A 27,592-nucleotide genomic window follows, 5' to 3' on the forward strand; every position below is an offset into this window, starting at 1 on the left:
ATAGGTTATTTCCGAAAGATCATCAGCTCAAGTGCATTAAACTCAAGTACAAGAAGAAGAAAACAAGAAAGAAGCATAATCGTTAATAAAAAAAGCAATGTAAAGTCTACATAAAAGAACAGTAACATCAACGTAAAGTTTACATTGTTACTTCATAAAATCTATGTATATCTTACCCTCTTTAAATCTCTCTTATAAAATTACACTAATTATATTATCATTCAATTTATATAAGTTAATTAAAAGAAATTCTATATAAAATTTAACTTTAAGCCTAGTGACACAATCCATTTCTTATGATTTGAATATTTAAAAACTAGTGTCAGATAATGAAAGGCGTGAGAATTCCTCGTAAGCTGTGCTCACTGCCGTTAAAGTAAACGGTGAGTTAGTAGAATTTTATAAAGATTAAAAAATCGTAAAAAAGGAATTAATTTGATTCCCTTGACGAAATCAACGCAGGCAGCACGAAACGACATCGTTTCAGTGGTCGTTTTCCCTTCCTCAGCTCTTTTTCCAATGGCAAATTGTACGCAGGAAAGCCGAAGTGCAAATCTGAACCAAAAATTCCAAAACAAAAAGGGCATTATCCATATTTTACATATCGTAATGCATGAGTTTGGAAACTACAGAGATTAATAAAAAATGAGGAAAAAAAACATTAATTTGAGCTTCCCCCAATAGTCTTTCTCCTCTTTTAATCCCTTTTTTAGCACAAAAATGGCTGACGATTTTTGTTTTTTCAGCAAGGTTTGTTTTTTAATTCGTTTCCGCTTTATATTCACTATTGGGTTTGGTTATTTTGCCTTTTTGTATTTTCGTTGGCTGTAATTCGTGGTTTCTTGATTTGGGTGTACTTTATCTAAGAAATTTTGTTTATAAGTATTTGCTTAAAGTGTTAACCTTTTTTGTTGTTATTAGTATTCAAGGGGAGGAAATCAGCTTTTCGCTTTATTCTTATGTGTTTCTTTAGGCTTAAAAATTGTTTTAAGCTCAGCTTTGTACAATGAGAATCTGAGATTGTTATGCATTGCAGAAATTTGGTTTTTTTAGTTGCTTAAAGTTTTAGGCCTTTTAATAGTAGTGAGCATTCAGTGGGGAGTAAGCTCAAGCTTATTCTTTTGCAGTAATGATTGTAAACTGAAATATTTGTCATTGAAAGAATGTATAATGGATATGGATTATCTAGGTTATGAAGTGCCTTGAGATAATTTAGACTGTAGAGTTTACTTTGATTGAATGACCCCTTGAAGTGTTGTTTGATCAATATTATTTTTTTCTTTATATTCTTATGAGGAGATCCTGTTAGAAGTTGCGATCCTCGAGGGAAAAAACTTGGAATGGGATGGGAATAAGTGGAGTGTGTACTTAGGGTTGATGTAGCTTAGTGAAACTAGTTTGGGGTTGAGGTATACTTGCTTGATAACTATTTTGAGCAACTTAATTTATATTGAGACTGATGATAAAAAGGAGTTAAAAGAAGATTCAAGTCCTAAGCAGTTTATCTTTTAATTCCATTTAGGACTCCATCATAAAGCCACCAAAGGCTTCTCCGATGATGCTGAGGATGGTTGTGTTAATCTTTGCAATGGTATGTGGAGTTTATATATGTTCTATTGGCTTGAAACAAATTGGTGTGCATTCCAGTGGACGGATCGTAAGTGTTCATGTGGTTGAAAAGCCGTGTGAGGCAACTGATATTGAACCTTCAGAAAAACCTTATGTGCACTTCCCCAAGCCAAAGACTTTTAGCCGGTGAGACTTTTATTATTCTGTTTTGATGTTTTGGGTTTCTTTTTGTGGATAATATTACTGAGTTGCTGTCTTCTATGTATTTAGGGCGGAATGTGCTTGCAATCCTGTAAGGAATTTTGCAATATTGTCCACGCAGAGATCTGGTAGTGGATGGTTTGAGACATTGCTAAACAGTCATATGAATATAAGCTCTAATGGGGAGATTTTTTCTGTTAAAGTCCGGAAAAGTAACGTGTCAACAATTTTGGACACTCTGGACAAACTTTATAACCTAGACTTTTTTACGAGTGCTTCCAAGAATGAATGTACTGCTGCAGTTGGACTCAAGTGGATGCTTAATCAGGTAAGAGCTTCTTGAAAATTGTGATATCATTGCTATGAGATAATGAAGGAGTACTTCTGAATGTATTTCTGTTGTATTGCTATCACAGAACCTTTGGTTATTTTGATCTTCCTAATTAACGACCTGTTACAATAGTTTGAACTCTGTGATAGTGTGTTTTCTAGTGTTAAAATTAATATGTCAAATATTCAAGCTTGTATCACTTATGTAATGCTGAGATATTTATCTAGCAATTTTGTTTTGGTCGGTATTTATCTAGCAAGTTCTTATTCCTAAGTTGAACTTGTTTATTCATATGCTTAAAGTGGGGATTATTAATGGATACGGTTGATGCTTAAAGTGGGGATTATTAATGGATACAGTTGATGCTTAAAACAAGGGAATGCTATAGATGAACATCCTTTCCAGTTCTGTCAGTTTTGGTCTGAAGTGCGCTTATATATATGCTATCCCCGTTATGTGCTGTTTTAAAGTGAAACATGCCAGGAGAACTACAATTGAGAATCCAGCCAAATGCTGATTACTTTGTATTCTGTTTTCGTATGCTGTAAGAATTGTATAGAGCTCAACTAGTTAGGGTTGAAGCGTATCAGGACTTACATTTGGGACTATCAGGATCCTTTAGTTCTTTAAAATCGCTCATCTCTTGGCTGCTGAATTTGAAATGGTACAAAGTTGACGAACAATGCCTAGCACTATCTGAGATTCTTAGTGCATGGATATTGGGTGATTAATGAAAAGTTTTGCTTATTGATCAAAAAGATGATATATAGAGTTTATGAGAGGCTAAATGCTTGAATAATGAGTAAGATGGATCTAAAAGAATCATTATTGTGCTATTGAAATAATTTTTTCTTGACATATGATTAGTAGGAAATAGTTACAGTTACCAGATATTAAATGCTTGGCTCCTCACTCTCTCCGCCTTCCTCTGGCCCCCAACCTTTTGTGTGATAGGTGAAGATGGTCTTTAAAACTATAATTACTTTGCTAACGAAGTGTTGGCTTCACCAGTCCTTTACTGCTGCAGAAAATCTAAAATTAGACTGGAAACGTTCTTTGAAAAAATTCTTGTTTCTTCTTTTGCATTCTTTTCTCTTTTGACTGTCTTGATTTTGAGGAAACAGTTACTTTTAAGAGGATGCAAGAACAGTCAAGTTAAAAACGACATACATGATATGTCCACCATGTGTAAGAATGAGATGATGTGAATTCTGAAAAAGCTAGTTCCTTGATAACTGCTTTCTCTTTTCATGGTTATGGAGAATGCTGTTGATTGCAATTCTGTTTGAATATCATTACAGGGTCTGATGCAGAATCATGAGCAAATTGTTGAATATTTCAAAACCAGAGGAGTTTCTGCTATTTTTCTCTTCAGAAGAAATCTGTTGCGCAGAATGATTTCAATGCTAGCAAATTCCTATGATCAGAGTGCTAAGCTGGTAAATGGAACCCACAAGTCTCATGTGCATTCTCCCAAGGAGGTCAGTTTTGCGCTGTATTTCTTTCTTATGTAGATGCCAATACTTTGTCTCTATGGTGTCTTAAGAGATATAATTGTTGTTCAGGCTGAGATGCTTGCAAGTTACAAACCCACGATAAACACAACTTTGCTGATCCCCAACCTGAAGCAAGTAGACAACATGGCTATAAAAGCTGTGCAATACTTCAATAGCACTCGACATATTATATTGTTCTACGAGGACATAATAAAAAATCAAACAGTAAGAGTTATGCATATTCTACCATGCTTACTTTATTCGTCTTGTTCATCGTGCTTACTTTTCTAGTTTGCCATTTTCCTCACAGATACTGAACGATGTTCAAGATTTCCTGAAAGTTCCTAGAAGGGACCTTCACAGCCGTCAGGTGAAGATACACAAAGGGACATTGTCTTCACAAGTTGAAAATTGGGTTGATGTTGAAAAGACACTCAAGGGAACGCCATATGAAAGCTTCCTACATTCAGATTACAAAATATAGATTTGCAGTCATCGTGTACAGATGTAGCTTGTTGTTCAACTCAATTCTTTCATTATTTACTGTTAGGAGACACTTGATCTTAGCCAAAAGGTCGAGAAAGATAAACTTGTTAGCAGAAGCTAACAGGGGAGAGAGCTTCTTGTTAAGATTTTGGTAGCAGCAGATTGTCTGAGTACCAGGTAATGAGTACTGTCTTGATTTTCACTATAACTAGAAATTTGTTAGCAAATGCTTTGCATTTTCACAAATTAGAAACTTGTAACTGATATGATTATAATTTTTTGCCAGTTCGTTATCAATGTGTCTTTCTGTTTTCCTTAATTAAGTGTTGCGTTGCACTTCTCTTGCGTAGATAAATTGCACAGAAGGTGTAGTCTCGGATGATTCTTCTGTGTCATGTTGCTAGCAGAAGGTAAAGTACTTGAGCACTCTCTGTGTTTAACCCAAAAAACAAAAGTAGTTGAATTTGTACGCGAGATTCTATGGATAAGAAATAATGTCTTGATTCTAAGTAGAGAAATAAACTATTAATACCTGAAAGATAAGTTAGATAATGAATCGAATGTGATATTTAAGATTAAGATAGTTTGTGTTGAATTGATTTCGGTTAGATCGGTGTTCGGAGATACCTCCGGGCAAGCCGAGCTGAGGCGATAAGCTGATCAGACAAATAACATAATGGAAAGGGAAAGAAAATGATAGTATTCAGTAAAGTATGATTTTGTTGTCCTTGACAAAGTGATGATCCTATAACTTATATAGGGATCATTTTCTAGAAGTTGATTGACTATGATTAATTCTCATAACTCATGATAAACAACATAATTAATGACATTAAAGAGCAACGAGTGATGTATGACCTTATAACTCATGATAAATTACATAAGTAATGACATTAAAGAGCAAAGAATAACGTATGACTTCGCTTGTGTCACGACTCAGACCGTCGTGATTGACACCCACACTAACCCTCCGGTGGGAGAACCATTAATACTAATTAGCTAACTCAAGAACTACACATTCAAATATACGGAAGCATGTTTAAATGTAGAAATAAAGTAAAGTTCCCATAAACTCCAAAAGTTTAACAACGACTATCAAAACATTGCGGAAATATTCCCTAGAACCTGAAAGACAATGTACCAAAACTCTAACAAAGAACCATAAGTCTAAAGAAAAAGGGGCACAATCCCTGAAAGTTAAAACAAATGATCATCTAGAGTACTAATCTAAGTCTGAATAAGAGGGATTGAGCAAAAAGAAAATTCATGGCAGCATGGAAAAACTGACTCACGCTTGAATTCGATTGATCACTGATCTCCTAAACGAGATTTGTCAGTAGCCGCCTGAAGATACCATGTACTGAACAAAGAAAGAGCAAGTGCAGTATCAGTACACAACCACAATGTACTGGTAGGATCACACGGCTATTCCAGTAAGTGAAACATATACAAGCAGTTACAACATAGTAAACATGCATACACAGAATATAAACACATATACCGATTATCAATCATGAACAACTTACAATTCCACATTCTCCTTAACAAGTAATCACGACAATTCAATGGTCCTCTCATGGAACTCATACCCAAACATGTTAGTGCACCGGAACATGGTACCCGATCCAAGTTAGTGTGTCGGAACGTGACACCCGTTCCAATATGTATGTCGGTTCATGACATCCGATCTCAGTTAGTGTGTTGGAACGTAACACCCGATTTCAACAAGCCACAATCACAATCACAACATTCTCAAAACCATACAATCAAGTGTCGATTCATGGCATACAATCATTCATTCATACTCATTTGCATTAGGTGTGATCAATAGTGCAACATTCGTATACATACATACATTACAATGAAGCAATTGCTAGCATACATCACACAAACAAGAAATCAAATCATCACCTACCTCGAAACCAAGCTTGAATCCTCCTAAGAAACTTAATTATTCCCTTTCCGAATTCTTTCCGTTTATTCTAGGTCTACAAACAACTAATATAACGCAAGGATCAATAATTACGATCTAATTACCCGAATTATAGCAAACCCAATAACCCAAGACCAAACTCATGATCCTAAGGTGCAGCTAGGGCTTTTTCCCACCATCCAATTCAGTTCAAAAACCTCCCCCAACAATATATAATCAAGAATCTAAGTTCTACGGATCGAAAAACAGATTAGGGGAGCAAAATCCTAACCTTTAGCACCAAAAGTCGTGGGAAACTGTCAAGAAATCACCTGGGGTCGTCTCCTAGCTCTCAAGAACGAAGCTTGCAGAAAATAACGTTTTTGGGATTTATTTCCAACTTAAGTCGCAACTGTCTCGCTATGGCGGCCCCCATCCCGCCACAGCGGCCCTGCCCTGGCGTCTTGAACGGAAACAAAGAGTCGAATTTAGAGTTTCAAGCCCTCATTTCACAGCACACTTTCAACCCATGACACTCAGAAACTACCCGTTCACGCTAAGATCAGTTTCAGGAGTTCTACTCGCCCGAATTCGATTTCGTAAAGTCGTACGGTTTTCTTAACGTTTTAGTTATCTACTCATGTAATAAAATTCATAATTAGATCTCCCATTCGTTACTAGATCTCCCTAGACCTTACCGACTCCGATTTCGTCCAAGTCTGGACTAGGCTAGGAATTCTCAAGTTACTACGAAAAAGTTTTCTGACCCAAATTCTTTCCTCGATGGCTTTTTTATAACGATGGAAATAGGTCTTTACAACTTGGGGATGGTTTCATAATGGCTAGTGTCCAATGTGATTCCTACGGGCTCGATGCAATACTTCCGTTTTGATATATTTCCACGTCTGTATGAGTCATCCTATACCCCGCGTGATTCTAATCATTGTCCACATGTCGTGATTTGATTGAACATGTGCCTTGATTAGTTTTTTTACCTTATACCGTATATTTACGTCAACAAATAATTTAACTAAAGTAGTGCAAATTTAATATATCACTTTTTCATGATTTAATAATATCAGCATACTCAATATAGTTCTACAAGCATGCTTTGGAAAAAGTAATATGTATACAGATTTTACATCTATCTTATGAAATTGTTTTTGATAGATCTTCGACTCTACAATGATTAACTGATAAATATAATTTACAAGACAACAAATCTAGTATTCATTGGTTTATAAAGAGGGGTGGGTGGTGAAGTCATCATAATGGACTAGGAAAAGCAGTAGGACAGCACAACCAAATGTTTAAGCATTCATTGAATTCATAGGATGTTAGTATCTAGCGTTGGATTCTACCAACCCTTTTTATTTACGTAAAATGGATGGAGAAGACCAATAAAAAGAGTTGTTTGTTTGGTCAAAAAACTTTCTAGCAAACTATTTAAAAATAAATAATTTTATAAAAATTGACCAAACAAGAATCCATTATTATATGTTGGACGTGAGTAACTAGTGTGAAAAGATGAACAAAATTTTCAAATTCATTTGCCTATCCATTTACTAATAAATCTAATCAAGAAAGATTCCATCCCAACTTGCCCAATTGGCCTCCACATGATCCCTTTACCCTACAAAATTACAAGGACTAATCATATTTTGTTGGCATATTATTTTATTAATATGGTTTATAATGTTAGTATTACTATTATATTACCTTTATAGTACCAACTAGACTAGAAAGAAAAACCTAAAATAAAAGTCATCCCAAAATGAAAGCACATGTTGGCCATGTTACGAAGAAAATGTGTGGAACCTCGTTTTGAGTTGACCGCCGCCTTCACCTTCACCTACTTGTTTTATTGCTCTCATTTTTTATTTTTTATTTTTTAAAAAAGGTAAGGATTAAAATAATTATAATTCTTGATGTGAAAGTTATTAACTCATTTAATTTGAATGCGAGAAAAAAATTATTATACAAAATTTAAAATGGAAAAATTACGTGGATAAGTAAACATATACTAAATATTAGTTAATATAGCTATAATTTGTCTAAATTACAATTCGCAATCTATTTTTAGCTATAATTATGCGATTCAATTTTTTTAATTTCGTATAATTCGCACGTTTGTATAATTCGGAATTTGTATAATATAATTTGTATAACTTTTGTATATTGTAATTTTGTATAATATAATTTGTATAACTGTTTAAAGTTCAGATGTTTGTGTTTGTATAAATTCGTTATTTCGAGTTTATACAAAAATAGCTGAATTATACAAACATATCCGCAAATTATACAAACTCACCCGCAAATTATACAAACGAGACAACTTATAATGTAGCTATAACCCGTAAATATGCAAATTATACTATAGAGCATAATTAAATTTATTATAATAGCTATTTACGAAAGTTTCCCTAAAAATCATGTTGAAAAAAGACTCCAATTACTGTTATGTTTTATTTGTTTGATTCATATATTATATAGTTATAGTTATAGAAAAATTATAGTGCAAAAATTATTTATATGGTGATTAATACCATTAATTAAAGGCTAGTTATGTGATGAATTTTTTTATTTATTTTGTCAATGAAACACAATATTATCTTGCCTTTTAGATTTTAAAAAAAAATGTAATTGAGGCAAATATCATGGATGTGTATCGAACCCTTGGGGCATTTATTTATTTATTTATTTGGTCTTGAAGCCTGAAGGCATTAACTTGGGTATAATTGTATAAGTGCAACCTTTCGGGTGTTTATTTAGGTTGTAGCCTTAAAGAACTCTTCCAAATTAAAATTACTGGAAGAATTCGTTTTTAATACTTAAATATTCAAATATCAGCTCATTATAAGTTCTCAAATGAAAATAAATAAAAAAGTTGAAGACTTTTAGAGTCTGTTTGAATTGACTTTTAGCTTTTGACTTATAAGTCATAAGTTAGAAATCTTAATTTATGATGTTTGGTTTATTTTTATCATTTTAAAATAAACGCGAACACTTATAAACGCTTTATAAATTTATCCCAACACTTTAAAAATACTTAAAATATGTCAAATCAAATTGGCTCTTAGTATTATTGGTCCTGATTTCATAAGGGATAAATTATCTAATAGAGCACCTTATATCGTACACTTCTTTTTCTTTCTTTTTTCTACCACCCCAAAGCTCTTACATTTTTTCTCCCTTGATGACTCAAACTCACAACCTTAAAGTGGAAAGTGAAGGATCCGTACCATCTGAACAACTTCATCTTATCTCAGCCTATATAGTGATTATCAAATATTGTTGTACTTTAAATTTTAAAGTAGATCCCTAAAAATTAATCCTAAAGTTTTTTCTCGCCTTTTTCCTTTCATCTAGTTCCCCTCCCCACCTCGAGACTAACTACACCCAAATCCTCCCTTGTCGACAATCTCGGCATAAGAAAATATAGTTGGTTAGGATGATTTCTATATACTTGGACCATTTTAGAAATTGGACTTGGAATCAAAACTGTTGAATTGTATCTTGTGACTTACAAAGTAATAACTAGATTGTAGATTTGTTGTATTTGGAATGTTTTTGAATTGTATTTAGGAATTTAGTGATTTTGGAAATCGAAGTTTGTAGCTAAATTGTATTTGAGATGTTTCTGGGTTATATCTAAAAATTTAGTTATTTTAAAATTATAGCTAGGTTGTATCCATATTATAATGTTTCTGATTTGTCTCTAGCATCAAGATCTAAATTAATGGTGATTGATTCAGTGATTTTCGGTGATGATACAAGTGTATCTCATAAAATATAAGCATGCATACATGGTGCATACATGTATCAAAAGTCCATTTCGACTTATGATACATAACATGATGCGTATACTCAACAAATTTTAAAATATATTGATCGTTGATACAGTGATATAATTAAGTGTATTGTATTGTTGATATAGAACGAATTTTAGAAAATTATATAACTGAGACATAGCAAATTTTAGAAAGTTGTAACATTGTTACGACATAAATTTTAGAACTATTGAGATATTTGATAATTAGCCAAATTATCGCTATGTTTGGTAAAAAGACATCAAAATGCCACTATTTGTGAAATTTTCTCATTTCATGACCCTCCGTCCTTGCTATAGGCATTTGAACATGTGATTTTATCTCGTGATTTGAAATCAACATCTGGACGTGCAATTTTATCTCATCATTTCAAATCATGCGATGAAATCCCAAATTCTCCGAAAGCTTGATTTGAAAATTTTATATCATTATTTCACATTAAAAAATTGACCCACAAATTTATATTTTATAAAAAAATCTCCACCATCTATATCTACATAATTTTTTGCGAGAATATCAAATCAGTGATGGAATATTTACAGAATATGAATATGATAATATAGTTACTAATGATATTGACTAACAAATAACTCAATAAATATAGTGCACTACAACTCATTCAATTTGTACCTTTTTTTTTAACTAAAGTTCGATCAACAAATGTTTTATACTTTTAGAATAATTTGTGATAGTACATTTTAAAAAAAAAATCGGGCCATTGCCCTCTTATTAAAGAATAATTTGTGATAGTACATTATCCTTTTGTTATGAACTTTTACTTCTTTGGTAAGATTGTATATATAAAGAATTGGAGCAATTTTGATAATTTTCACAGCTTATGATATTTATTTTTGTGAACAAAATATTCAACTTAAAAATCTAAATTGCATGTCCAAACAAAACTTCAACCTTATCTCATGTGATTTTATGTCATGATTTCATCTCATATGACCAAACTAATCCTACACTTGCAAAGTCAAGCTACAGATAAGAGTTTTCACCTCCAACGTTGGTAGAGTGTATAAAAATAATGTTAAATAGAGTGTACTAGTAATGATTGCATTGATAATGTATGTATTAGTAATGTTTGCATTAATTATGCATAGATTATTTCTTATGCATTGTTTGGTTTGGTGTATTAAAAATAGGGATAAGAGTCTGAAAAATACCCCAACTTTGGTCGAATTTGTTGTTGCGATACTAAACTTTCATAAGGACCTATTACCTCCCTAGACTATTTGAATGACTTCTAACAACAACCTCGATGGTTGGAATATCAGTGGGTAATTGACTATCGTACAACAAATCATGACTGCCAGTTAAATCATGTGGATTGTAAACACACAATGGTTTAGAAGGAATAGGAACTTTTCTTAGATCGGATACAAGTGCATCTATTGCTGCTTGAGTTGAGGGCGATATTGTTGTTGATGGGGAAGAATCCTGTATAATAAGATATTATTATTCTTTTAGTGTCATTGCATATAATGAATATTAGTGTCATGATGCATAATTGATAAATATACCGATGTATCAACTGTTATTCTAAAAGGCTTAAAATGACGGATGTTGTGTTGAACTGTGTCAGCACCATCTTCATACATGCTTCATTTTTTGTTGGTTACTGATAGTATGATCAATCTATATTTGAATTCTTAGGATCATTTGCTTCAGTATCAACATGAGTACTTTCATATGTAGGCTGGAGCTCTGAAACATGCTTCATTTTTTGTTGGTTACTGATAGTATGATCAATCTATATTTGAATTCTTAGGATCATTTGCTTCAGTATCAACATGATTATTTTTTATCTCCCACGTTTCACCACTCCCTATGTCACTTCTTTTTTTTCTCCCTAAATTCACTCCAATATTTTTTCAGTTACAGATCATTATCCCAAATTGATTTTCAAAATTTTCTCTCTCAATCCAACCCTTTTCAAACTTCGTCTTCTCCGTCCTCTCTCCCAAAATCTGCCATTGTAGCTTTCATCTTCTTCCTTCAATTTTTATTTTGTTTCGATTTCTTCTTCTTGATACATATGGATCCTGATACTACATCAAATCTTTCTAATACTAATCGAACAATATACAACTCTGATGATGAAAATTGGGCAGAAATTAGATCAAAAAGTTTGCATGACCCATTAAACTTGATTAATCAGTCGACCAAAGATATGCCAAAATCGTCTAAAACAAAGGTTGCAAAAACCCCAAAAAAAAGAAGAAGAAAGCAGCACCCGCTATTTCCAGACCTGCATTGCCTAGAGTATGTGTTTTTAATCTTTATTAAACTTGTTTGTGATTTGTATTACGTTTGATATCTTAGACTGAAATTGACTGATACATTAATTGGATGTGTTATATTGTTTATTGGGTTAAATCATGATACATTTAAAAACCCTACCTTAGTTTGATACATATTGATTTGAGATTCAGTCAAAACTTATAAAACCCTTGTTTTATATGTGTATCGGAAAAAATGATACATGACAAACCCCAATATGAAAAAGAAACTTGTCAAATTTAACAAAAAGTCGTTGATGTATCAGACAAGGCATCCTTCTGTATAATGTATCAAGTTTTATAATACGACTATGTTGAAGTCTGGTAACATGTATTTTTCTATGTATCAACTTGTTTTTATTACGTATCATTACTTGTTGTGTAGTGTGATTTGGTGTTTTTATGTATATATCATAAGATATCATTATAAATAGTATCTGGTCATTTTGCAGTCAATCAAATATGTTATAAAAAAGGACACCATTAATAATATATCATACAGGGCATCCTTCTGTATAATGTATTAAGTTTTATAATACGATTCTGTTAAAGTCTGGTAGCATGTATTTTTCTATGTATCAATTTGTTTTTATTATGTATCATACATTAAAACAAAATAAGGGTATCACCATTTATAGATCTAACGAATCCAACCACAGTTCTTCACAAAACAAATCAAATACTCGCATACCTTTGTCTATCAGATCTCTTTACTTTGCAATTGAAGTTGTTCTTTATCTTATATTTCGCCATCACATCTACGAGTGTTGCTTTATCCTTATATAACTGACCTGTCTTCACCTTTATACTATTTGAATCAATTATGTAATTTGTAACTTCCAATTCTGGAATATAATACGAATCACAAATTCTTGATTCAACCACCGCAAGAGCTTCTGTATCCTGTGTTGTGCCTTCTACACACGTAATTTCTCCGCATGTTCCATCAAAGTTATGTACATCACCGCCAATCTTTTCATTTGTGTCAATGCATAATGGATACATTGCAAATCCTGGCTCACTTTTTTTCACTTCTAAATAAAGTTTAACACCCATGTCGTTCTTAATTTTCATTGGAGACGAGTTACCTTCTATGGTGTAACTAATTTCAATGTTTTTCCTTGATACATCGATATCCAACTCGGCTGAAATTGCTGCTTTGAGATTCAAAAATGAAACTGATTGTCCAACAACTATTCCGTCACTTTTGTAACTTTCATATTTCACTTCGCTAACCCAAATTCCTGAATGCCTCAGTAAAATTGATATAATCATCTTGTATCAACAAAAAATCAGAGTTATATTCGTATTTCTAGCTTTTTCTAAATCGATGGATGTTCACAAATTGTTCTTCAATGTAGAAGATATAATTTTGAAATTTGAAATTTTGTAATGTCTGAGTAGATTACCTATTAAGATAAGGAATGTTTAGGATCAGTTAGGCGTAAATTAAGCTAAATAAATTAACAGAATTAATTATTACATTTTTTCCCTTTTTTAGCACGACATTAAGTTATTTAGCGTGTATCAGTTACAATGTATCAGCACGGTAGCTATGCATCATTTGCCTACCTTTTTAAGGGATTTTTGTAAAATGTAAATTAGTTGGGAATGGATGTAATTTATATCCTACCCTATGTGATTCCTTTAATTTTTACACTATCTGACAAATTTGATATTTAAGTGAAATAAGGGATTTAAGTAATTTTTTAAAAAAGTACGGAAAAATAAATAATAAGGAACTTAAAGTTGTGTATTTAAGTTATTTTTCCAAGAGTTAATGTATGCATTATTTTTGTTGATACACTCTACCAAACAACCCCTATGTTTTTTATCATCTAAATATCCATTACTACTAGAGCTGTCAATAGGGGTTGGCCCACCCCATCTGGGCTAACCCATACAGACTTTGAAATTTGACGGGCCAGGTCGGGCTGACCCCTTTTTTTGTGGGCAAAAAAATGATCAGCCCAACCCACAAGTACGTGGACTACGGGTTGTGTCGGGTCAACCCACTTTCTTTTAAAAGTATATATATTTTTATAATTTTTCAAATCAAATTATAATTTAAAAATATTATCATAAATATCGACAAGACAATATTACATGGTGTTAGTGTTACTACTTGTTAGTCAAATCACAAATATAATCATCTTTATAATATTCATTAAGTTTGATTTCAAATAAAAGTATAAATGACTAAATATATATTAATTACCTAATTGTTTTCTAATGATCATAATAAAACTCAAAAAATATGACAATATTCCATAAGTTACGGCCTACGTAGTGATTTCCTAAATTTTGTTGATACACTCTACCCAAACAACTCCTAAGTTTTAAATACTAAAACCTCACAAATCAACTGACTTATTCAGGCCAGGCTAAAAAATTATTTTCTTAAATTAGCTTCAAAAATCTTAGCGCAATCCTATCAAATCACGGATTAGACTATACCGACCCAACGAACCTAGCCAATGGCTCTAATTACTACCAAAAAGAAAATATTCACTCCAACACTTGCTCGACTCCTATACTTCTCCCTTGTGAGTTCCTTTCATGCTTCGTTTTGTTTCTATTCTTTTTATTCTCAAATTAATTTTTGATTTGATATATCTTTTAGTTTCACTCTAGTTCAGATATTACCATAGATACTTTGTTCCAAAAAAGTGTTCTATTGTGTTATGATAGGTATCTATGATGATTGGTTTTCTGATTTTAGGTTTAAATTAACTTTACATTATTTTTATTTTTATTCTTTAAATTATTAGAAATTATCATTTTACAACTCTAAATTGTATATCCCACCACAACCACGATATATGTGACGTGTAATGCATCTTTTCATTTTTCAAAGAAAAAAGAAATTATTGTGATGTTCGTGTACTTGTTAGCATGTGTGTTTCCCCACATGCAACAAGAAATAGAAAAATATCTTTGTCATAAACTTTAAAATGGATGATTTTTATGTAGAATCAAATAGAAAAGTGATTTTGCATGGTAAATTTAAAATTGAATAGCTATTGATTAAAATATTGTTGTAGGAATTACTATAAATATGCTTAAATAGAGTAGGACGACGAGAAAAAAAATAAAAAATAACAACCATAAAATTGATTAATTGTCTTTTGCAAGTTGGTAGACATACATTTTTATGTTAAAAAAATTAACATAGTTGAAATTATTTCTTTCATATAAACATTTCATCATGAAAACTATCAATAAAGTCGGGAGAATTATGGCAAGGTGAGGATTTGATAGTACAAATATAAATGTTGTTGATCAAAATATCTTTCAAATATTGAACGAGTTTTATACTTTCTATTACTATAATATTAATATAATGTACAAAAATATTAAAATATTGCATTATTAGTTGTAGAGTCTAATTAATCAATTAAAATAACTATGTATATTTGTAGGAAGTTCAGATTCACCATTAAGGGGTGCTTTAACCCATTAGGGCAATAAGTTATATATAAACACACATATGGTTTGTAATTAGAGAAGGAAGAAAGATAGAGAAAATACGATAGATATAGAGAATATGGCAAATAGCAACTACGTTTTATTAATTATTCTTTCTTCAATAAATTAGGATTTAGGTTGTGATATAGGGATTGCTTCAACATATTGTGACAACCACCACCAACTAGTAAAATTCAACCACGGTTCATTTTATTTTTCCAACTTTTGCTTCTGCTAGAAAAAGAACAAATAAGTTCTCTTTAATTTATGAATTACGTATATATGTTATCTAATAAGTTTTAGATTAATGACGGTGACATAAAAATCAACTAGGAGTTAAAATATATATTGATATCTATAAAACAAAATCTGCAAAGCATCAAATGTAAGTATGCAACCATGATAAGAATTGAAATTATATATACACTCCAAGTTGAATGAATAATATCGTTAGAATATTATTATGGAAATCAATATGGTTATGCTCAAATAAAATAGGAAAATGAGAAAGAACATGAATAGTAGTCATAAAACTGATTAATTATCTCTAGCAAATTAATTGATATGAAATTCGATCTTGAAAGAAAATAAAATAGTTAAAATTATTTTTTCATATAAACATTTCATCATAAAAACTACCACGAGGACATTTTTTTTACAGCAATGGGAGGACTTGATTATTTTGTTAAATATTGTATTTTACTTTTGCCACTTTAATTTGTTTAAAATAAATAATTAAATATTCTTAAAATGAGAAGATATTTTTTATAATTTATTGTTTTGTAACGATTTTAACACCTTTATATTTGTAAATGCAATAATTAATATATGGTCAGTTAATTCCTAATATTATCGGATTATGTCAGTAGTAACATATTTTCCATGTGTAGAAAAAAAGAGAAAAAACATATACAATTCAAAATTATATTAAGTGGATAGTATAATTGTTAGAGTATATAAATCATATACGCAGCAGAAGTATAATACAGGATCACGAATTACATAATAACATATAATATAATACAAGGAAAAAACGAATTCATAATTCACTAACCTGTTGAGGATTTTGCAGAACTCGTTTAAGCTTGATGAATCCAGAACTCCGATCTTCTATTACTTCCTTACTAATTCTTTTTTCACCAAAATCTAAGCAGTCTGAATCGTGGGAGTGACCTCAGTACCTACCAACCCACTCAGAAAAATGTGTACTTGCTGGAGAGTCTTCACATCCATACGGGGAAGACTTGCTACCAGAGGTGAACACATGATTTGAAAATTAAACTCTGGGTGCACCAATATTATTAAGCTAAAAAAATCATACAATTCTCGTACTTTGTACCAGCTAGGGGTGGGCGTTCGGTTTAATCAAATTTCGGTTCGATTATTCAGTATTCGATTTTAGAAAAGTGTGCACCATATTTCAAACCAAATTGGTTCGGTTTAGTTCGGTATTTTTAAATCGGTTTTTCGGTGTGAATAAAAATAAAGAGGGAATATGATGAAGTAACAATTGTTGTTCACTTCACACTTCAAACTTCAAAGTAACAACTAACAGTCTAACAATAAAAAGTAATAACATCAAAATAGTTTTGTTTAGGCTGGGTGCCCTTTACTGTTTGGAAGTGTAAATGATAAAGTGTGCCCTTTACTGTTTTGTTTAGGCTCCAAAATTTAAAAATTGAAATGGGCCAGGTAAAGTTAAAAATTGAAATGGGTCAGGTAAATATTTTAAGTCAAAATATATAAGTATTATTAAATAATATAATTTAAATATTTTTAAATTTATTTAATAAAACTTCGGTTCTTCGGTGCACCGTAATTTCGGGACCCTTACACCGAACTCTGAATCGAAGAACCGAAGTTCCAAAAAAAAAAGAACCGACACCGAATTGAAACACCGAAGAACCGAAATAGTTCGGTTCGATTTGGCTTTTCAGTTTTCCGATATTTATGCCCATCCCTAGTACCAGCTGCACAAAATACCATTTCATGCTTTCTATGGGGACACTTTTAATTATATTTAGTTACTACAAGTTTCTCAAGATAGATACATATATATATACATGATTTTTTTCGAAGTTAATGTGTGCACGTGCACTCCCACATAAACATGTGGGTCCGCCTCTGCTTTCTACCCCGATGAGTTATACAAGTATAAATACTACATAAATAATATCATGTTTGATAGTTGGCTAAGAGGCAAGAGGCCTTACGAGGACTCATTCTCACTTAGTAGAGTCATTCCTTCATTACTAGGTTATGAGTATCTACCGTTCAAAGATGCTATCAAAGTAGGAAAGTTAACCAAGTTCTCCTGTCTAGTTTAGATAAAGCATCCCCTTCACCCCACGACATCTAATTGAATACAACTTATTCTATTCTATTCCTAAAATAGCGGATTAACCAAGTTCTTCTGCCAAATTTAAATAAAGCACCCTTATTGCCCCACGTCATCTAATTAGGACACAACTTATTCTATTCTATTCCTAAAGTAGCGGATTAACCAAGTTCTCCTATCTAGTTTAGATAAAGCACCCTCATCGCCTCACGTCATCTGATTACGACACAACTTATTTTATTCTATTCCTAAAGAAGCGGATTAACCAAGTTCTTCTGCCTAATTTAAATAAAACACCTTTATCGCCCCACGTCATCTAATTAGGACATAATTTATTCTATTCTATTCCTAAAATAGCGGATTAACCAAGTTCTCCTCTCTAGTTTAGATAAAGCACTTCTCATCGCCCCACGTCATCTGATTACAACACAATAGCGGATTAATCAAGTTCTTTTTGCCTAATTTAGATAAAACATCCCTTATCGCCCCACATCATCATTTGACCAAGACACAAAACTTATTGTATTCTATTCCTAAAACAGCTGATTCTATAACAATATTCTTTATTTTTCCAAAAACAGAGCACTCGTAATACATTCATGCATAAAATAAATACAATGTTTGATTAATTATTTAAAAATTCTCATAACTAATATATGTATAAATTATTAAAAAAACCTATATATTATCTTTTTACAGAATAGAAAATGAAATAATTATACATAAATAACTGAACCTTTCGTAACTAGTATCTATATAAAATAATACATAAATTTCTTGATAACTAATATACGTATTACTAATACTTACATAATTCTATTGGCTATCAAACGAACTTCACTCTTTCCATATATATATGATCTATGTTTGACTTCAAAGTTAAGTTTTGGTGAGACAAAGGCCGGGACCCACCCCATACACTGCTCACCTGGTCTAACTAGGATATCCTAATCAAACTCCTTATCAACGCCTACTGTAAAACCCTTGAATTTCAATCAACGGTGTATATTTCAGCATCGTTACGCACGAAGACCGACCCTAGATTCCCTCTAATATGTATCTCTCTCTATTTAGCTCGTAAGCCGATTTTCTCTCTGTCTCTCCTGCCTCATTTTCTCTCTCTAAAAAAACCATACCCTCCTGATACTAAGAGAGAGAAAGAGGAAGTGTGGAAAGATGAATGGCGGCGACATGAATCAACAACAACAACAGCAGTTGCAGCAACAACAGCAGCAACAGTGGATGGCGATGCAGCAGTATCAGCAGCAATGGATGGCGATGCAGCAGTATCCACCAGCGGCGGCAATGGTAATGCAGCAACAGATGATGTATGGTCAACAGTACATGCCCTACTATCATCAACAACAGCAGCAGATGATTCAGATTCAGCAGAACGGAAGCGAAGATAACAGGACGATCTGGATTGGCGATCTTCAGCAGTGGATGGATGAAGGTTATCTTCATACATGCTTCGCTCAAGCTGGAGAGGTTTTTCCTTTTTTTCTCTCTCTTTCTTTTACATTTGTTTAGTTAGAGTTTCTTTTCCAATGAAATTATGCTGAATTCATAAACTGGATCGGTCCCGAATAGCTTGAGATTGATATATAGTTTCTTTCTCTTGCATTTGCTTATATAGTCTTTGGAATGAAATTAGCCTGAAATGAGCGGAATTTATAAAGCGGATCCCGAAAAACTTGAGATTGAGATATAGTTTCTCTCATAGCTCTAGGGAATGAAAAGAGCATTCATAAGGTCGATGCTGATTAGATGCCGATTAGTTTCAAATTGAGGTATAGCTACTGGTATATTTCAAGTGGACTGAAATAGGGTGGAATGAACAAAGGATTCATAAAGTTGATCCTGGCTTGTTTGAGATTGACAATTGAGATGTAGTTTCAGCCATATTTGTGTGTGTGCTGTGAAATGGACTCGAATAAAGAAGGATGGATAAGGTTACAAAAGTGGATTCTGACTAGTTTTAGATTGAGGTATAGTGGATTGAAAATTTAGAAAGTAAACCTCTAAAACCTGCATGATTTCCCATTTAATGTGCCATTGACCGTGAGCAAGACGTTACCAGAAACGAGATTCCATTTGATGGGAAAATAAGCTACTGAGATTCAAAGAATGATTCGTTGGATTATGTGGTATCCCCCCCCCCCCCCCCCGCCCCCCCCCCCTCCTCCCCCCCCCTCCCCCCCCCCCAGCCGATGACAGACAAGGAATACTTTAAAATCCTAAGTTACCTATTTCAGAAAAAGAAAAGGGGATACTTTAAAATCCTCTTGGGTGTGTAACTCGGTTGGGCTTACAAATGAGTTGAGGAGGTTCCCTTTCAGTTCATTTCATCTCATCTTTTTCTTAACCTTTTCTTTATCTTTTTTTTTTTTAATTGTGAAGTATCAGAAAGGAACACAATTTAATCCAAAGTTAAACAGAATGATCCATCATAAGAGAAAGCAAAATCATCACAGAGAATCTCAGAACCTCTTAAACATCATACATCCACAAGTAAGATTAATAGTTTGTTTAGCCAAACTTCTAGGAAGCCAAAAGCTTATTATTTAAGAAGTGCTTACTTTAGAGTTAAACAGGCTATATAGAATGAAAGACGAAACTCTATGATTGATCTTGCATGTCTTAATGAATCTGTGGCTTCTTCCCAATCATTGTCTTCAGGGTTAGTACTGGAAATGACAGTTTGAATGTTGTTTGTGAAGGTTGGATGATTATGTTGGTGCCTTCTTGTCTGGCCCCCCCCCCCCCCCCAACCTCCCTTTTGGCCATCTGTTTGAATGGAGACTCAAAAGTTGAACATGTAATTTTTATCGGTAAACTAAGAATGTCTTGCTGCTTCTACGATAATTAGGATTTGGAAGAGTTAAATACATTTTACTACCTTCAAAAATTCACACCTGATTTTAATTGGCGATGCAAATTGGTAAAAATGATAAGAAAGTGTTCATGTGGGGTTTAATAGCATAGAACTAGTTCATCATACTCCAAGCTGCATGTGTTGATTTTTGTTTAACCTAAATGGACGTCACCCTTCCTTGCACTGTAAGGTACAAATCAGATTTGGTGTATGCTTTTGCCCCTACTTGGCTTGAGCAGGCCCAAAGCCAACTAGAGGGTGAAGCTGCTAAAGTGAAGCTTTAGGCCCCAAAATTTTGGGGGCCTCATTTTTATTTTTCATTAGGTGTTCGGTAATGGTATTTAGCCCCCTCAATTCATCCGAAGTCGTGTCAGGTAAGGCCCATTAAATGGAGGAGGGCTTTCTAGAAAGTTTTTTTTTCTATTTCAACCCTCGACCCACCCTGATACCTCTTATGGAAAGAGGGATCTTGTCCATCCCGCCACAATCATTTATAGTGGGGCCCTACTTTTTTACTGAAGTAATAAATTTATAGGTTAGTTTTTCTTTTAAAGATATTTAATATTTCAAAGTAGAAAGGTAAAATATTTTACAAAACTAGAAGATAAATTTTAGTTTTGTGATTGATGTAATCGTTTGAACAAGAATTGTAGAAGGAGAATAACTTCCCCTAAACCCTTATATCATGAATGCAAAATTTGGGGTTATATGTTTTTTCTAAAATTTCATGCGTTGGCTTGAGTAAGCCTATACTTGGCTTGAGCAAGCCCATGGTCGGCTAGAGAGTGAAGCCGCTCAAGCAAAGCTTTTGGGGCCTCATTTTTTATTTTTCATTAGGTGATTAGTATTAGTAGTGAGACCCCTCTATTAATCCGAAGTCGTGTCAGGTAATGCCCATTAATTCCCATTACACGGAGAAACACTTTCTAGAAAGATTTTTTTTTCTATCTCAAGGCTCGGTCTGATACGAAAAAGGGATCTTGTCCATCCACCACAATCATTTATAGTGGGACCCTATTTTTTATTACTATTAATAAATTTGTATGTTAGTTTTTCTTTTGAAAGATATTTAATATTTCAAAGTAGAAAGGTAAAATATTTTACAAAATTAGAAGATAAATTTTAGTTTTATGTAATTGTTTGAAAAAAATTTGGAGAAGGAGAAATAACTTCCCCTAAACCATTATCATGAATGCAAAATTTGGAGTTATTTACATTCTACATTTACTTTTTTCTGAAGTTTCATGAGTTGCAACAAGTTAATTGAAGCATCAAAAAATTATTGATAACTTCTTGAATTAATTTCTATTACCCAAGATCAACAATGTGTCAGGGAAGATTAAATGGTTTATAAGAAAATTATTAACAACTTGACATCTCAAAAACTAAAAATATATATTTCAAATAAAAATACATATGATTTTTTTTTTTTTAATAACAAGGCCTATCATTGAAGTTTGGCTTTAGGCCACCAATCTTATTGAGCCGACCCTAAGCTGGCCTTACCATGCTCTCTTGTAGACCTATTGCTTGGATGGGGAAAACAGGGGCCCAATGAGAATTTCCAGAAGATTTGGAACACTACCCCCGAGCAATTAGGGGACTGTATGGCTTGAATGAAAACAACAAATTTTTTGAATACATAACTAGAAGCATACTTAGTCTTAAACACAAATATATTGCATTGCTAGCTTTTTGGTGCAATTTGTCCCTCACACATGATGTACATGCTATGCTAGATATTAGTGGGGATATACACAATCTGCAGTTATGTGTTTTTTGTAGCACAGTCTTATGTATATCAGAAAAGTGAGGATCTGTTATTATACTTATATATGATGGGTGAAAAGAGGGGATTGATTGAAATTTTTTTGAGTGTATAGCCACCTAAGGCTCTGTCACATCATGCAATAGAATGGGTGGTAGATATAATAAGAGAATGAAAACCACTGTGAGAGACAATTTCATATAATAATTTGTTTTGATAGGTAATTTAAGAAATCTTGTATAAATAAAAAAAATATAGTAGAAAATTCCTCCTGAAATACCACTTTTGAACTAGGTGCCATGTCAAAATAAGCATGGATTATGGTGTTTAATCAGCTAGTGCAATAGCAATGATCTGCATAAGCTCTCTTGGTTGATCACTTATCATAAAACATGCAGGTTATTTCTGTGAAGGTCATTCGAAATAAGCAGACTGGTCAATCAGAGCGTTATGGGTTTATTGAGTTCAATACCCATGAAGCTGCAGAAAAAGTCCTACAGAGCTACAATGGCACCATGATGCCAAATGCAGAGCAACCTTTCCGCCTAAATTGGTCAGCCTTTAGCACTGGTGAAAAGCGTGCAGATGTTGGTGCTGCTGCTGGTTCTGGGTCTGATTTATCAATTTTTGTAGGAGATTTGGCCTCTGATGTCACTGATACAATGTTGCGTGACACATTCTCCAGTAGATATCCATCTGTGAAAGGTGCAAAAGTAGTAATAGATTCGAACACGGGTCGTTCAAAAGGCTATGGCTTTGTTAGGTTTGATGACGAAAGTGAGAGGTCTCGAGCCATGACTGAAATGAATGGCATATATTGTTCTAGCAGGGCTATGCGTATTGGTGTTGCTACTCCAAAGAAACCATCAGCCATGCAACAATATTCTTCACAAGGTACAAGATATTGTATCCTGTTTTGCTGCAAGTCATTTACTATACTGAGTATACTACATACCTAATGTGATCCCACAAGTGGGGCTTACACATACCTTACCCCTACCTCGTATAAGGTAGAGAGGTTGTTTCCGATATATACTGTACCGAATATAGTGAATCAAATTATCATAATTTCTTGTTGTTCATAGTCCCTCATTCTTTATTGAATGAGCTATTTTCCACAGGGTCATTCTAATCATTTTCTCTACTATGTGGACATTACTATATATCTTTCACTTATTATCCATATATTGCAGTTTTACTGTCTTACTTTTCCATTAACTCTGGAAGTTAATCAACTTGATCACTGATCAATGTAATAGCATATTTAATTTGAAGGAGGCATTATATCTTTTACCTGGCTGAACAGTTTTGACCATCTTCTGGTAGTTATACTTCTTACCTATGTGCCTACATTTGTTTTTGTTGTCAAAATATTTGGATCTTATTCTTCTATTTTCTTCTTGAGGTGTTGGAACTGCTGACACTCTTTTTCAGCTGTAATATTAGCAGGTGGACATGCATCAAATGGTGCTGCAACCCAGACTTCCCAGACTGATAGTGATTTATCAAACACAACAGTGGGTGCTTCTCTCTCTTGTGGAAATTGGCCCTAGTTACTCAATTAGCTTTCAAACTTCTGATTTACTGTGTAGGTTTTTGTGGGTGGACTTGACTCTGATGTTACTGATGAAGAACTCAGGCAGTCATTTAGCCAGTTTGGCAATGTAGTTTCTGTGAAAATTCCAGCTGGAAAAGGATGTGGTTTTGTACAATTTTCAGAAAGGTAATGTGCGATATTGCTAAACATGAATAACTGATATTTAGAAATTTAGTACAATGTATTGGTATATAAGGCAATGAGAAGTGACTGTCACGACTCAGGAATAGTGGGGACAGATTGAAGTCTTGGAGTTCCCTTTATATGGTCTGATTTGATAGAACCTACGAAACTATCAATGAATGAAAATGGTTGGAGCTTTTAGGCTGGTACTAGTTTAGTATTTTCTTAGTGTTTGGTTTGGCTTTATTTGTGATACTTGAGAATCTGCAACACCTCTCTACCTCCTTGAGGTAGGGGTAAGGTCTTTGTACACTCTACTCTCTCCCAACCCCGCTTATGGGACTACACTGGGTTTATTGTTGTTACTTATGAATCTGCAACCTCAGTTATCAGGGTAACATACTGATCATAACATATGAAACAAGATATTTTCCTGTTAGCTAGCAACTGTATTTCTGAGAAAGAAATAGAGGTTCACAGATTGATGAAGAATATATCTTGGTTACTAAATTTGAATTGTTTCAAAATGGAAAATTCTATGTACTGATTTTTTCCGTGCTTGAACGAAAGGAAAACATAATTTCTAAATCCAGAAGAACTCTTCCTCTGGGCTATGAAATGGCCTTCTAGTAAAATATGTCATTTATAACCAACATGAAATCACCCGAAGAGGTAATCAACTAATCATATTATTAGAACCTAGCCAACAGTTGAAACTGAACTTGCTGCATGAACTCACTGATAAACTAAAGTGATGTATATAGGCAATTTTTGTTGTTACTACTGTTTCTGTGGAGGCAGGGGATGGTCAGTTGAACACCCTTCGCCAGAAAATTATACTGTGTATATAGGTCAAATATTACTTTGTATACATATATATTTAATCTTGAACACCCTTGAGGTATTTTGTGTCGTTGTCACTGGATGGACGTAGTGTTGATGTTGCCTAACCTACTTGCATGTTATGTTCCATAGGAGTGCAGCAGAGGATGCAATAGAAAAATTGAATGGAACAGTTATTGGAACTCAGACAGTTCGTCTTTCCTGGGGTCGAAATCCAGCAAACAAGCAGGTATGTACCAAACCGAATATGTTTTTTTTTATAAAGTAAGCTGTCCATTGATAAATCAATTTTTTAATGGTGTAACCAAATAAATTTAGAATTTATTTGGTGTCTTACCTTTCCTTATTGACTACATTGGATGCTTTCTTTTACATAATCTCACTGGTTCTGGAGGATGTGCTGTAAAATAACGACCGACTTGTAAGATTATAGAAGGCTAGTTTTTACACTTCTGTGATCTTTGTTTTGTAAGTATTACTTGACTACTCCTGGAGTATTCCTCTGTTGATAATACAAGTTACCTTTCTCAAAAAAAAATAAAAAATAACGACCGACTCATATTAGTATTACTCTTAGATTTTCCCCACTATGATGTAATTGAAACATTTAGAGCTCAAGAGTGACATGGTTTATGCACTTTTTTAGTAGTTGACCTATATTTTTGGATTTCAGATCTAGTTTATACCTGGAAATGATTTTCCTTGGATCCCAGGGAAGTGATTTTCCACTTATCTTTGGAAAACATTTCTTTAGACTAGGTATTTTGTGCAACAAAACAAGAGAGGGAAAATGTTTGGGGTCGATTTTCAAGGGCACAAGGAGGAGTCACTAGAGTTAAGCAGGCTAGAAAGATGGAGAATGACTCCATTATCAAGAGGCCTAGATACAAGGGGAAAAGGGAGCTCTAAGGCTCACATCTTTTGACATCAATTTCAAGAGTGATGGAAAAAGGGAGAGGGGAAAAGAGGACAAGTTTTTACAATGGAAGTAAAACTTGTGTCCTGGAATGTAAGGGGCCTAAATAGTGGGGAGAAAAGAAAATTTATGAAGAGCTTAATTCTCAACTGGAATGCAGATATAGTTTGTTTACAAGAATCTAAGCTAGAGGGGGAGGTTAAAGATATGATAAAAGAATTATGGGGTGCAAGATGGGTCAAGTACGCCTGTCTTCAAGCTAGTGGCACTAGAGGGGGACATTCTGATGATGTCCATCATGGAGAGGGTAAGTTCTGGAAACTGGCTCATACGCTCTTACCTGCAAAGTTGATGGTCTGTTTATAATTGTCATATTACAGGAGTATATGCTCCAAATTGCAAACTAGAAAGAGAACATGTATGGGAGGAAATAGGATGGTGGGAGTCTTTTGTTTTCACTAGGCAGCCTGATTACATCCTGGGATGTGAATTGAAGGCCTTAAAAGGCAAACTGAAGGAAGGAAAAAGGAGTGGAGCAGCACAAACTTAGGCAATCTGGGAATACAAAAAGTCCAAATACTGAGCCAGTTAGCCACTGTAGATGCTGTAATGGATAACATGACTTTAACAGAAGCCGAGGCACCCTTGGAGGCATCTCTTCTAATGGATTATGAAGAACACCTAAAAAATGAAGAGATAGTATGGAGATAAAGATCAAGGGCACTTCGGCTGAAAGAGGGGGTCAAAAATACCAAGTATTTTATAAAGTGACTAATGCACACAAAAGAAGCAACAATATTGACCAACTGATGATTCAAGAGGAAATTTTAATGGATCCACTGAGATAAGAGGGGAAATTACTGGTTTCTATCAGAAGTTGTATTTAAAAAACAGAGGTTGTAGACCTTCAAGTAACTCGATCAATTGTCCAGTGATCATTGAAGATAAAAGAGAAGCTCTACAAGGGGAGTTTGAGGAACAGGAAGTGTTTTCATGCTTGAAGATGTGTGCAATGAACAAAGCTCCTGGTCTAGATGGCTTCACAATTGGGTTCTATATCAAATGTTGGGATGTAGTAAAAAAGGATATCATGGAAACCTTCAAGTACTTCCACTCTAGTGTTTTTGAAAAATGTTTCAATGCGACATACATTGCTTTGATTCTAAAGAAGAATGGAGCCAAGGAACTTAGAGACTCAAAGGTGTTGACAGAAAGATTGAAAAGAGTTGTTGATAAGCTAGTAGATGTTCAATAGATGGCTTTCATAAAAAACAGACAAATAGTGGATGCTATCCTAATTGCATATCAGGCGGTAGATTCAAGAATTACTCTAGGGATGGTAGGAATTTTGTGCAAATTGAATATTGAGAAGGCATATTACCCATGTAAATTGAGATTTTTGCTGAAAATGCTCTCATCTATAGGCTTTGGAAGGAGGTGGGTTCATTGGGTAAGATACTGCATTTCCATGGTAAGATTTTCAGTTCTTAATCAATAAATCACTGAAAGGTTTCTTCCCTGCAAACAGGGGTTTGAGGCGGGGGGGGGGGTTCT

At 33.6% G+C, this 27,592-nt stretch overlaps 2 protein-coding genes across 4 annotated transcripts in view; both read left to right on the plus strand.

Annotated features, from left to right (window-relative positions):
• The first annotated feature begins 469 nt into the window (after window positions 1-469).
• On the plus strand, window positions 470-4,402 carry LOC102596769 (nodulation protein H-like). The gene is made up of 6 exons (XM_006349564.2): window positions 470-750; window positions 1,523-1,755; window positions 1,840-2,098; window positions 3,403-3,582; window positions 3,667-3,822; window positions 3,908-4,402. The coding sequence occupies exons 1-6, from the start codon at window positions 721-723 to the stop codon at window positions 4,079-4,081; spliced, it is 1,032 nt and encodes a 343-aa protein (XP_006349626.1). The 5' UTR covers window positions 470-720; the 3' UTR covers window positions 4,082-4,402.
• Window positions 4,403-18,985: 14,583 nt separating this feature from the next.
• Window positions 18,986-27,592, plus strand: part of LOC102577643 (DNA-binding protein-like) — a 12,179-nt gene continuing 3,572 nt past the window's right edge. Inside the window, exons 1-5 of one of the 3 annotated variants that reach the window (XM_006349565.2) lie at window positions 18,986-19,404; window positions 22,958-23,453; window positions 23,994-24,076; window positions 24,152-24,282; window positions 25,255-25,351. In XM_006349565.2, coding sequence (XP_006349627.1) covers window positions 19,093-19,404; window positions 22,958-23,453; window positions 23,994-24,076; window positions 24,152-24,282; window positions 25,255-25,351 — 1,119 coding nt within the window. In that variant the 5' untranslated portion in view covers window positions 18,986-19,092. 3 annotated transcript variants of the gene reach the window in all.

This window comes from Solanum tuberosum, unplaced genomic scaffold (assembly GCF_000226075.1).
Source record: "Solanum tuberosum cultivar DM 1-3 516 R44 unplaced genomic scaffold, SolTub_3.0 scf00112, whole genome shotgun sequence".
Classification (NCBI taxonomy): Eukaryota; Viridiplantae; Streptophyta; class Magnoliopsida; order Solanales; family Solanaceae; genus Solanum; species Solanum tuberosum.

What these genes read in the sequence shown, in the direction of transcription:
- LOC102596769 (XM_006349564.2), top strand. Translation starts at nt 721, where the DNA reads ATGGCTGACGATTTTTGTTTTTTCAGCAAG. An exon ending in TCAAGTGGATGCTTAATCAG is followed by an intron (nt 2,099 to 3,402) that starts GTAAGAGCTTCT and finishes ATATCATTACAG; the next exon opens with GGTCTGATGCAGAATCATGA. An exon ending in ACATAATAAAAAATCAAACA is followed by an intron (nt 3,823 to 3,907) that starts GTAAGAGTTATG and finishes TTTTCCTCACAG; the next exon opens with ATACTGAACGATGTTCAAGA.